The sequence below is a fragment of the Notechis scutatus genome, chromosome 1 (assembly GCF_049901735.1).
Source record: "Notechis scutatus isolate UNSWTSFEM ecotype Mainland chromosome 1, rNotScu1.2, whole genome shotgun sequence".
Classification (NCBI taxonomy): Eukaryota; Metazoa; Chordata; class Lepidosauria; order Squamata; family Elapidae; genus Notechis; species Notechis scutatus.
In genome coordinates this window covers 215537053-215550561 of record NC_142009.1, presented here as the reverse complement: position 1 = coordinate 215550561, position 13509 = coordinate 215537053, and the positions used below count along the sequence as shown (strand labels likewise).

The following is a 13509-nucleotide window of genomic DNA, read 5'->3' as shown; positions in this document are numbered from 1 at the left end:
GACTTTTGGATTTCTTAGCAGTCAGATCTCTTCATAGTTTATTAAAGTTCAGTCACCAACCAAGAACATTCTGAATACAGTAAACTCTTCTGAATTCCATTATAGGGAAAATGTTGAGTTCACTTTGGGCATTATTTTATTACCATCTTCTTCCATAAATAGAGTAATTTTTAAAGTCATATCCAAATGTTTTCCTGCTACAACAACAACAACAAAAAACAAGGAAAGGATTGCTTTATGGAAGCGTATTTTCTCTTATTGACCTTGTCAGGGGGAATTCTTAAACTTTAGTGAACTTCTTTGGATCCAAAGAAAAGTATCTGATAACAATTATTTTATAGCAGTTAATACTCGAGTGGTCTTGAACAACAGCTCTCATCATCTCCCAACTTGTTTGAAGCTATGTGTATTCCACCATTCTCCTTTTGTATATTACTCGTATCTTCTAGTCATTAATTTTCTTTTACTTCAGTTATCTAGAATTGATTGTCAACTGGCAGAAGTCTGTCTTATTCTTCCCTTGAGCATCTTTTTTATAAATATGTCAAAATGATCTATTTTTCATATGAAACCTTTTTAGTTATTCTTTATCTAGTAATTCATGAGTCATCCTGTATTGTGAGAAGTAAGATAATAATTCCACAGCAACAAATCCAAAAGTAAGTTATTGATTCAGAATTTACCATAGATTTGTGAGAAACAGCAGAAGGACTATGTAATTTTTTCTCCTGAAGGCTGATTTCTTAACCTTTCTCCCCATAATCTGCTTCTTATTGGGAGGAGGTAATAATTAATAACCATGCCTTTATTTGGAGCAATAAACTGTTAGAGAAGGTCATTTTGTTAGAATGTTCTACAGAGAATGCCCCTTGCTCTTGGATTACAACTTCCCGATATAGTTTTCAGCTTCCTACTGCTCTTTTGATTGCAAGCAAATAAAAATACTTCTGTGCTACCGAATACCACAAAAACTTTAATGTTTGGAATTTGTATTTTCATGGATTGCTAAAGATTGGAGCACTTCATTTATAATCTAGACATGTTGCATAACTTCAGGGAGAAAAAGCCAATAGAGCAGTATTTACTGTCTTTCTGATCAGAAGACAGAAGAATAGTTGATGTTGTGGATTTTTCTTGACTTGGAAGGATTATATGTCTGAGTTCATGCAACATGTAAAGTCATAATGTAATTGGTTGTGTTCACTCAGCCACTGCAGTTTGCATACCATGGTTTATGGCTTAGTGTAGTGTTTGCAGAAGTGGTATTCTACCAGTTCAGACCGGTTCTATAGAACCGATTGTTAAAATTCTGCACAGTTCGGAGAACCGGCAAATCATCCCCCTGGCTGGCCCCGCCCCTCTCCACCCACCCCTCCCCACCCAGTCAGTCCTTATCGTGCATGCACAACATCGTGCACATGTCTGACATTGCTGACTGCATTCTCTCCCACCCAGTCACTCCTTAAGGTATTTCTTTTTTTTACTCCCGACGACCAGCTGTTCCAACGATCAACTGTGCTGGGATCCCCCTCGCTGTCTTACTGCTTCACCCAGGAAGGTTCCCTGAGGCCCAGGAGGCAAAAAGTGGTGCATGGGGATGGGATGTGCGCCCCCCTTCACGCTCCATTTTTTTTTTTGCCTTCTTGGGCCTCAGGGAAGCCTTCTGGGAGCAAAAACGCCTCTCAGGAGGCTTCCCTGAAGCCCAGGAGGCCCCAAAATGGAGTGTGGGAGAGTGCTGCAAAAAAGAAGAAGACAAAGAAGCCATGCCCACCCAGTCACATGGCCATGCCCACCTATCCACACCCGCAGAACTGGTTGTTAAAAAATTTGAATCCCACCCCTGAGTATTTGAATTCAGTCACAGTGCTTATTGAATGAGCTGTAGTGAAAACAAATGGTGACTCTGCAAGGCCGTCTGTATATAGCCAAAGTGTTAAAATAAATTACAAGTCCTTACTTTCCCAAGGGAAAAGAGATTTGCCATCAACTCTACTTTCCTTAAATATACAGTATATTTAACCATTATGGTTGCACTCACTTTGAAAACTGTTTGGAGCAAGTATTTTAGATCCCGTGACTCTGGTTGACATAGAAATCTGAAAAAACGTGGGCTTCTGTAATGAGTAGCGATACTCTGCTTGCACATGATCTGAAATACTACAGTATTTCAGAATAACTTTTGAAATTTGCATGGCTCTGTTATTAGTAAGCGTTAATACTTCTGCATTCCATGTAAAAGTAATCTTTCTCATAACCTGGAATTAGTCACATAGAATCAATGAGAGAAGATAGACAAAATTCCTAGTGTGCAATATTCTTAGGGAATAAGCAACAAGAGTGATACATCACTCAGCAACAGTTCTTAGCAAACCTTCACCTGGCACTGCTGCCTAATGCTTGTACAATACTCCATTTTATTGAGAGAGTTATTTGCCTGTCACTACTTGGGTCCAATTCAGCTACACTTATTAATTTCACTACAGTTTTCTTGAACATTGATTATTTTACTCCTCTTTCAGGGAAGTCTACACCTGTGGAGATCATTAAGTTATATGTAAAGATTAGTTTATAAAGAGCCATCTACTGTCAAGAACACAGGTGACCCACATCTAGGTGTCACACAATTCTCAAATTGATTGTATGGTGTTTTTTTTTTGGCTATGTTCAGTTTCTTTTTGCATAGAAGAAGTGGAATATGGAGAAAAATATTTTTGAGAGCGTGCAGTATTGCTTTTGAGTATTTTGGGAGTCAGAATCAGCCCATTGCATGTGCCTCTTTGTTAGTAGTACCCTCAAAGCAGGAGTGAGTCAGAAACACATGTTGCCATATACAGTTCATCACTGGAGATCTAATTTATGCTAAGAATTTTCAAAGTGAGTTTGATATGCCAAAAATTGTATATGTGGATGTGTGTTCAAGAAAGGAAGATGAATAGTATGTATAAGGCCCCAGTTGTTCTTTTCAGACCCCATATTTCTTCTTGCTCCAGAAATACCATATTCCTTGTCTGGTTTTAAAATAACTAAATCCCAGGATCTAACCTTTAGAATCTATGTAGAGTTTACACCAGGGGTGTCAAACTCAATTTCATTGAGGGCTACATTAGTTCTGTGTTAGACCTCGGGGGGGTGGAATGGGTGTGGCTGTGGTGGGCGTGGCCAGCTCGACGTCACTCGTTGTTAGGGTGCCTGTGGTGGCCCAAGCTCTCTGCCAGTGAAAATGGGTTCCTGAACTCCATTTTCAGCTGCAACGGCCTCCTGCAACCCTCTGCCAGTGAAAATGGAGCACAGGAGGGCTGCTCATGGCCCTCCTAAGCTCCATTTTTGCTGGCAGAGGCACCGTGGACCGGTCCTTCGCTATTTCCAGGGCAGCCCTTTGGGCCAGATCTAAGCATCCTGTGGGCTGAATCTGGGCCTTGAGTTTGACACCCCTGATTTACACATTCAGAAACCATGTATGTTACTACTTGAAAAGTAGCAGACAAGTAAACAGAATATATGAATTGGAGAGTAACTGCTTCAAACGTTACTTTCCCAAGGTAGAAAATGAGTGGGAAGCAATTCTGGATATATCTAATGTTCTGTGAAGTGTTGCCCACAAAAATCGTAGCATGAACTGAAGCTATTTTGCTTTCTTTTGTAGATTCTTGTTGGATAGGTTTAATGGAATAAAGATGGTAGCAGCTGACATTCTTATCACTCTTCCTCACTCATGTTTTCAAAGATGTCAGTGGAAAGAAGTAACAGTCTTAAGTCCTTTTTTTGTTTTTAATCTTCAATTATATATTGAATACCTAGCAGCATTCAGCAATCGTGCATAGTACAGAAAGACTTTTGCAGATAAAATACATACCAGACTAGAAATACAATTAGCTTGATTCAACTCTTTCCTTCTGCTATTTAAGTATAAAAATGAACACAGTAAGAAGAGAAATACGTGTACTATAGGCTGAGAAGAAGCAAAGCCTTCTTCTTCCCCACATCCCCAAATACTTTACATAGTTAGCATCTGTTGGTTCAGAAGAATATGTAAGCAAGAAGAAACCTGTTCTCTAGGGCATTTTTATGTTGCGTTTTGTAGAAAAAAAACTTCGAACCATCATGGGCATAAATTCTAATCGTGGCTTCAGAACTAGGGTTTCTTTTGAGGGGAGAATGCCAGTCTGTTGCTGAGTCCTGTGCCTTGTATATGTCATGGTCTTTCCCTTCCCCCATAAGCTCTTCATGCTTCCTCCATGTTTCCCCTGCTTTAAACCTAATGTATGACCTCAAACTGCTAACCGCTTTCCTCGTCTCATTCCTGCTAACCTCCTGTTCCTTTGCAAACTGGTGTCTTGCAGTCTTCCTCTTTGCTAGCTTCTCGACAGACCAGCTCTGATGTGCCAACTGCTGCGGATCTTGTCAGTGCAATAGAAAAATTGGTCAAAAGCAAGCTGGTAAGTGTAGACACCTGAGATTTACTGGAGAACACTATAGCCTAGCTACATGGAAAGTCAACTAGTCTCTTTGCCATCCGACCCTGCTTTTCTCATCTTCGTTGTTCTGCACATTTGAATATCCAACCAAACGTGTTCTATAGTCCTTTTAGTTATAAACTGAGATAACATCTTTGTAAAATTGATCAGTGCTGACTTACATATTGTGTGCATTATTTGATAAGCCTCCAGGCATGTGATTGCAGCTTTCTTGTCACCACAACTTTTTTGAAGTGAAAAAATGTCAATGTGACCCGATATAAAATGCATTGAAGTGCTGTCATGAAAATGTTCTCAAGCATGTTAGTTTTTTTAAATGTTTGCTATCATTGATGCTTATTGTTTCATGTATGGTAGTCACATCTTTTTTGCCTTTATAGAGTTAGTTCTGGAAACTGGTTCAAAGATATTTGGCATTGTTTATGAAGCCGTATATTCATTTTAATGTTTCACCTTCCGTTAAAGAACTCCACTTTATGTATAGATGAAGTCTGTATAATGCAATGAGGAACGTGAACAGGAACAAAAATCTTAGCTAAGAATGTTTAGTAACAAGCTTTCTTGAACAGAATAAAAGAGCTCCAAAGATTGTGTTTAAAACTAAACAGTATTACATGATGCTTTTTAATAATTAAACATTACAAATAACTCAGCCAGCTGAAAGAAAAGTGACAGCAACTCAATATTGAGGCTGGCTATAATATACCAATTTGTTTTAATTTGATTCCTTTCAAAATTAACTTTGTGCCTATGGTTTTATATCAGCCTTCTACTTTCTTCCTTTTTCGTGTATCTAGATTTCTGCTCAACATTTTGAGCTGTTAATCCAATTTTCTGTAATTTTTGTGAACTGGGAAACAGTCGTGTAATCTCTGCTTATAGATAGGCATCTGATCCTGGGAGGAAAAATGGATTATCTCTTTAGTTAGAAGAATTGCTATTCAGACAACACTCCTGTTATGCTAAAAACCTTTTTCCTATAGCATTAAACAAATACTGAAATATTTTATTCATGATTAATTTTTATAAATCTAGAATATCAGGGGAAAAAAAATAAGGTAATGTATTGTCTAGTTAGTAGTTATAATTTCTAGTTTAATCTTTTGTCTTTTTCCCCTCCTTTGTTTCTTAAGACATTGGAAGGGGGCTCCTACCGAGGAAGCTTAAAGGATAGTACTGGATGTTTGAATGAGATTGTGACACCTTCAACCCCTCCTTCAAGAAACCTTGAAGAGGAACAAAAGGCCAAAGCAATGAGAGGCAGGATGTAAGTTAATTTGTTATTGATCTGTTTTCCAACTCTATATCTGATGCCATCTACCACTAGTATCTTAGAAATTTGTGTGGAAAGAAACTCCCTCTCCAGCCGCAACCCATATTAATGAGAGAAATTTGTTTATTCTTAGATTTTTATCCTGTCTTTGTTATTTTGTAAGTAACTTGAGGCAGTAAACATTCCTAATACTCGTTCCTACTGCTGTTTTCCCCACAGCAGCAATCACCATGCAAGGTAGGTTGGGCTGAGAGAGACTGGCCAAAAGTCATCCAGCCAGCTTAAATGACTGAGGTGGCACTAGAATTCATGGTCTCCTGGTTTCTAAGCTAGCACCTTAACTATTATACCAAACTGGCTCTCATCATGGATTTGGTATATCCATAAGTGGAGAGGAGAGCACATTTTATTCTGCTAGAAAAAAAACTATTTGTATAAAATTGAGTGGAGTCTAAAATGTATACATTTGTAAGAGTGATAATATCAGAATCAAGTACTGTAGGACAAAAAAAGTGTAGACATTAGCCAGCATGTGCCTTTTACCCATTGGCCTTGCCTTGGTTCAATTAAAAGCATGCTGAAGACATAAGACATTTAAAAGCAATCACTTCTGCTGAACACAATGGGAGCAATCTAAACCTAGTTCTTCATATATTTTTTATTTTTACATATTAAGAAAGTCAGTAGAAGAGGAGTTTGCTTTCAGCCAGCTTCTATGACCTGGCCTTTTTTTCTTCTCAGCTCATCTTCTCATCTTCAAATTCAGCACTATTCAGAATTTCTTGCTTAATGGGAATTGCATTATTGACTAATTAGTCACACTACTTTAAGATTGATTTTGGTCAGTGCTTAGAGTAGAGGCCTTGTGAAACCTATATACACCTCTTTTGAATTCTAGGTTTGTTCTAAATGAACTGATACAAACAGAGAAAGACTATGTCAAGGACTTAGGAACTGTGGTGGAGGTAAGTCAAAATAAATTAGTTTAGATATAAAGGTTAATATTGTATTCAGTAAAAGGTTAATATTGGAAACTTTTAAATCACAATCTAGTTAATACTGACTTTTTGCAAGCCATTCTAAATATTCTTAAAAGCTAGACTCATCTAAACAAGTTGTCAGAAAGTCCTTAAGGCTCATCTAAACTTGACATATCTCTAAAATATTAATAAAGGAATGAACAGAGCCTTGATATCTTGCATGTAAATATCTGCTATTACAATGAGTAGTTGATTTTGTTTGCTTGAAAAATGAACATTATTACTGGTCATATTCCAGTCTCCCATTGCTCAATCATTCTTTTTTTTCCTTTATCAAGGGATTTATGAAAAGAATAGAAGAAAAAGGTGTTCCTGAAGATATGAAAGGAAAAGACAAGATTGTGTTTGGAAACATTCACCAGATCTATGATTGGCACAAAGAGTAAGTCTACACTCTACTATAAACAACTAATGTTCAATTGTACAATATTGTGTGTGTGTGTGTGTGTGTGTGTGTGTGTGTGTGTATAATTTGACCAGGGTCATTGCTTTTCCCTTTCTTCTCTCATTTGCATACAACCCAAATATCCAGATATAGATCCACTCCTGGCTGTATTCTAAGTGCTTTCTGTAGACATTTTATATATGCACATTTTCTGTGCTTTCTGTTAGAACGTGTATATGTTTTGGCATGAGACATAAATGCATATCCCAATGGTCATTCTGCTTTTATTTGGTTTCTTTCAACCTTTTCTCTCCACAATTCATTTTTGATGTTACTAAATAATGGTTTGTCCTACATTCAGAACATCTTGCTACCTTTGTATCCTTCATTCATTTTCACAATTTTGTGGTAAACTGTTAAATCACTTGTGCCTTTTGCTCCATTTTTTCCCATCTGCACATATGTATAATTAGACTTATGCTTCAGGCATGTATTTGAAACACAGAGAGTGATTTTAAGCATATGCTGACCAAAAAGTTATCATTGGCATTAATTCCTTGGTCTGATCTCATTCCCATCCATCTGTTCTATCACCTCATAGCCTTCGGTTGCATTTGCCTTGGGTTGCATTGAATTTTTTGCCTTGAGTTGCATTCATGTAGAATGGTGCACAGATTCCCTCCAAATTCACCCGTAGGTCCTCCAGTATCTTCATTCATCAGACAATAACAGATCTATATGCTCCTGCTTGCAGACGCATCCATAGCAACCTAGATGATACATGTTTTTTTATAATTTCATTATTTAATTATCACAAGGAAGTATTCCACTTTATTGTGTGTATTCTTCAACACAATTTCTCAAGATTAGGCTACCTGAATTTAGATCTGTTACATTCCTCCCTTCCCTTAATTTCACAGACAAATGAAATATGTATTTTTCTTCCTTTCACTTGCTAATTCATGGTTTTTAGTGTGACATTACAGACAGACTAAAGTCATGGCAGTTTTCCATATGTCATGATCAAAACCAGATAAATCCATTGATACTGAAATCTACTACCCATCATGGATTTGTTTAATACGGCTTTCATAGAACATTATTAGTAGTCATATTCCAACCTGCCATTGCACTGATCTTCGTTCTCTCCATCTAGTTTGTATATTTTAAATATTTAGTGATTTTTTTTTTTAATGATAACTTTTGTATATTTTTCTAAAGATTGACTTTATGTATTCTGTCAATGTAGTTTTATAGTACTACAGAATTAGCTCATCTATTTGTGATTCTTATCTGGTTTACTGTAACTAACATACAGGGAAAACATTGTTCCAGAACTGCCCCAGTTCTTCTTTAGCTGTTGGCATTAGCTGAAGAAGATTATGACTTATTTTTTAAAAAACAAGGGTTGCTATTGTATGGTATTTACTGTTCTTTTGTCGCTGGAATTATAATCCTGGCCCTTTCTGTTATTTAAAACTGTGTCATGTAAGGATCAATAGGATTTTGCATTTTTAAACAATATTTATTTTAAGACATTAAGGACTGCCAGTTGGAATTAATTGTTGGCATGACAACTGTCTGAAATGTGAGTAGAGTATATTTGCAAGGAAATGCAACATTCAGATGAGGCTACAATTTATATGAGGGTGCTATCCGGAAAGACAGAGAATAAAATGGGGATTTAAGGGAGAGGAGTTTGTAAACCACAGCCCCTCTTTCTGTTGGACCTTTTTGCTAGAATTATATGTGGTTATCATTGTCTTGAAAGAACACAGCTCTCCTATAGTTATTTTACCATATTTTTAATCATTTAGTAAGCATAATATGTAATAAAAGTTAAACAAAAATAAAAAAGGAACAAGCTGTGTATATTTGAAAGGGGATGCTCTAGGGCAGGGCTGTCAAACTCATGGCCCATGGGCTGGATACGTCACGCTCTGGCCACGCCCATGCCTGGTTTAGCGAAAGGGGGAAAAGTGATACGCCATATGATGACGTGAATTTGACACCTCTTCTCTAGGGATATACAGTACAGGTGATCCTTGGGTCAGGACCATAATTTCCATCATTAACAGTGTGGTCATAAAGCATGACATCACATGATCACATTGCTTTGCGACAACAATTTTGGCAATCCCAGTTGCTGTTATAACCTCAAAACTGAGCAGGTCATTAAGCAAGAAGTGACAGGATCCAGACCAGGAATGCAGGAGGGTGCTCCGACAGGTTGGGGGTGCCATGGGCCATGCTAGAGTATGGGTGGGGGCTGTGCGTGGCCACTGCAGAATAGGGGTTGGTCAGCGGGGGCTGTGAATTGGCATTACATAGGGCTAGTGGGGCGACAGGAAGGCACTTCAGAGTGTACATATCACTTGTTCAGCACTGTCATAACTTTCAGTGCTTGCTGAACAAGTACCTGTAACCTGAAGACTGCCTGTACTCAGTAAGAATATCATCCAAACAAGAACCAATATCATGAAAAATAAGAAGGAGAGAAATTCATTACCTAGATTGATCTTTATTCCGTAACCAAAAGTAGCTAGGACTGATTTAGGCCTTCTTGAGTAGAGGGTATATATATTTGAATAATTTTTTTCTTGATGCGTAGCATTACTAGGAAGGTCTGGTTCAGTCCAAACACATTGAGCTACAGAATAAAAACCAATTTTAATAGCAACCAGATTTTTATCTTAGTTGATAAACCAACAATTTATGTATTAATTAAATTTATTAATTAATATATATTAAATGGCCTTTTACCAGTAATAAGAAATATATTTACCAAAACATTTTGCTACGTTTCTTATTTAACTGTTTTACTTTGTAAAGGAAACTTGTCTTATAAATGCTTCTTCCACATAGGAACAATTACCATTCTACTTGTTAATAGCAAGATCATAATGAAAGTCAAGTTATAATTTCTATATATTTAATTAGATTCCCTCCATAGCATTAACTGCCCAAATTGAGTCAAAGATAACAAGAATATTATTATTGGGAGGGAGATTTGGGGTGGATCCAGATAGCCATTTATTGTACACTCACATGAATGATATTAGAAAAATTATCTGAACATTAGCAAAATAACAGATTAAGTTTTCAGAGATAACTAGTGTAACATCAAGTTTATTTTCTAATTATAGAACTATACAATGTGCTAATGGGGCATAATGGAAAAGAGAGAAAAGAGATTTTGAGCATAGTTTGCCTATTTTATATTGCAGTTTTTTTCTTGCTGAACTGGAAAAATGCCTTCAGGAACATGACCGTTTAGCACAGCTGTTCATCAAACATGTGAGTTACAAGTTAGACTTTTCTTAGAAATTAAATGCATTTTATATTTTCTCAGTTTACGGCATCATTTTTAAAAGATATCAAATAAGAATTACATACTCGAGGTCATGATATTCTGATTTTCCATGAGTTATAAAAATACACTATTTCATACATTTTTATTTTCTAGATATAAGCATGTTTTAATTTCAGTCGTAATCCAAGAATGCTATGCTTTGCTTAGCATTTTCTTACCATTTAAACAAAATAGTAAAAAAGGAGTCTTTGCTGGACATTTAACTTACCTAAACTAAAATGATTACACATAATGTTTAGGTTTTTCTTCCTAGCTATATATAGTCTTGTCATTGTGTTCAGGATACAGGTCTACAAGGAAAAAATATCCAGTGATATATAGATGTATAAAATCTGAACACACACCTTCAACTTATACACTCCAGAATCTATCCTGCAAAAGGTTATCTGAATTGATAGCAATCAGAGTTCAAACCAAGAACTGCAGGGTCACATTTGGGAAACAGAGACAAAGAGAATCCAACTCTCTCGGTCCTTCTTAATCTCACAGTGACTTTCAGTGCCATCAATCATGGTTTTGTTCTATTCTTACCCCATGGGATTGGAGTGATGTATATCATTCTTCAGTGGTTCGATTTTTCCCCCCTAAGAGATCCAATCCAACCTCTGTGTGTGTGAGAGAGAGGGGTGGGGGAGAGAGGGAGAGAGAGAAGGAATAGATTCAGATTGAAACTCTGTAAAAAAAAAGGTGGCTTTGGTTAGTGGCCCCATCTGAATGCTTTCCCCAGCTTATTATCTATATCAGTGGTGGCTAACCTTTTTGGGCTCCTGTGCCAAAAATTGTGTGCGCGCGTGTGCGCTTGCACGCTCGCGCTCGTGTGCCAGCACCCAGAAAACAATGTGTGCCCCCCATAACCCACCCATCCACCTGGCTGCCCCCTTACCTGCACTATGCCTCACAGCGGATTTTCAGCCAGTTTGAGGCCTTTTTCGGCCTCCCAAAGGCTTGAGGAAGGCTTCTGCAGGCTTTGCAGGCCGAAAACTAGCCCTGTTTCATCATTTCTGGTATTTTCAGAAAATAGTTCCCACCACCGGTTCTATGGGTGTGGCTGCAGGGGTGGGATGGCGTGACTCATGCGACTCGCATGATTGTGCATGTGTGCCAAATGCACGCTTTGCGCATGTGTTAAAATAGTAAAAACTAAGCTACTGTGCCTCTCAGCTGTTTAGCACAGCAAACCGCTCTGTCACGCCATTCAGCTGAGAGGTTAAAAAGGACCTAGGAGCAAGGGCGGGCAGGTGGGCCCAACTGCCAAGCATCGGAGAGACTTGAAGCGAACCGGTTCTGATCTTTGGCACTACCGGTACACCAGAACCAGGCCGAACAGGCAGAACCACCGCAGATTTTATGGCTCTCCTATCATTTTTTTTTAAAATTAGATTAGCAGACAGAAAAAAAAATGTGCAAGTACATGATTAAATTCATTTTTCAGCTCTGCCCAATAGCTGTGAAAGTTGTAACATCTGCTAATTCTAAGAGAGCTGTGTATTTGCTTTTTTACAGGAGAGGCGATTGCACATGTACGTGGTATACTGTCAAAACAAACCAAAATCAGAATATATAGTAGCTGAATGCGGTCCATATTTTGAGGTAAGTTTGGATGCCTGTCCTGTGCCGCAGCTCGGATATGATTTCCTGATTTCTTCTTTCTTCTCTTTTCACGTATGGTATATATTCATGGATTTGCATCAGAAAGTTTTTCCCACCTTGGGCTCTTGGCTTTGCTCTTTTTTTTTTTTTTTTGCTTTTTTAGTAAATGCTTCCTCATTGCTAGCAGTGAATATTTGTTCTCAGGTAATACTTTGCTTTTTAGCTGGCAAAAGTAGAGAATGAATGAGTAAGGAACGGAAGAGAGTGGTTCCTTACTACTGTGACTAGTTTCTAAATTTTAATCAAATTGAAACTTTCCCTAAAACTTTAATATAGAAATTATATTCCTGATAACACTGTTTTCAATTTTACTTGCAAGTTAGGGTTACTTTTGGTTTAAATAATGCTCTGAATGATAAGTACTGCTGATAATTTGGCATTGATTTTCGTAAAAAGTAAGGCTAAATTTCTTATAAATATATCAAATAAGCCAATCACTTTACATTATTACATTATGTTTTACATTATTTTGAAACACATTCATGACTGGTTACATAAACGTATGTAGAAAAAGCATGTTATCAGATATTTTCTGAATAATTGCACTCTGCTTGTTACAAGCAGGTAGTCCTTGACTTACAATCACAGCTGAGATGGAACCTCAGTCATTGGGTGAAGTGGTCGTTAAGTGAGATGTCATGCGACTGTTTTGCTCGACGATCACAATCTCAATACTCCTGGTTGCAGATGTTGAGCAATCTCATGGGTCTTTAAGTGGTTGGAGCTCCAAGTATGCCTTGGTGGGGTAGGGGAGACTATGGCAAGGAACTAAAAATCTTAGCTGAGGAATTAAAAATCCACCCTGCCAAAATCTAAGTAGGCTTTTCAGCTCCTGAGTGGAGAGAGACACTTGCACCAAGGATCTTCCTCAGCTGCCCAAGGCACCTTTTACTGTGCTACTTCTCCATTCTCCACTTGGATTTCAGCTCCCTCTTGTCTCTGGGGATGGCTTGAAAAAGCTGCCTGCCAAAGCAGGCAACAGCAGCTGGCAGCCTTCCCTGCCAGCTTCTGCATTGACTTTCTGGGGAAATCTGCAGAGAAGGTGGTAAATGATGATCATCTGATCGTAGGGCACTTGGCAACCCAGTCATAAGTGCGAACAGGTTGCCAAACATCCAGACAGTGATCATGTGATATAGAATGGTAGTGCAACATTTTGCAATGGCCAGAAATGCTTTACAAACCATCCCTCATTACAGTCTTGACAGACTATCTTCGTTTAAATGATGGGCTGCTCATTGTAAGATGTTCCATAACCTCAGACTAAATTGCTAAATCTGAGAAACTGTAAGTGTGATCAGTGTTCCGATTGG

At 37.9% G+C, this 13509-nt stretch overlaps 1 protein-coding gene across 9 annotated transcripts in view; it reads left to right on the top strand.

The window, feature by feature from the left end:
* The window catches only part of KALRN (kalirin RhoGEF kinase), a 554985-nt gene that overhangs the window by 487125 nt on the left and 54351 nt on the right, over positions 1–13509 (top strand). For 5 of the 9 annotated variants that reach the window (XM_087950201.1, XM_087950193.1, XM_087950196.1 and 2 more), the window contains 6 exons: positions 4341–4436; positions 5609–5742; positions 6647–6713; positions 7067–7170; positions 10401–10470; positions 12050–12136. In XM_087950201.1, the coding sequence (XP_087806327.1) occupies positions 4341–4436; positions 5609–5742; positions 6647–6713; positions 7067–7170; positions 10401–10470; positions 12050–12136 (558 nt within the window). The remainder of the gene's footprint in view (positions 1–4340; positions 4437–5608; positions 5743–6646; positions 6714–7066; positions 7171–10400; positions 10471–12049; positions 12137–13509) is intronic. The other 4 variants (XM_087950195.1, XM_087950194.1, XM_087950200.1 and 1 more) reach the window with 1 other exon arrangement.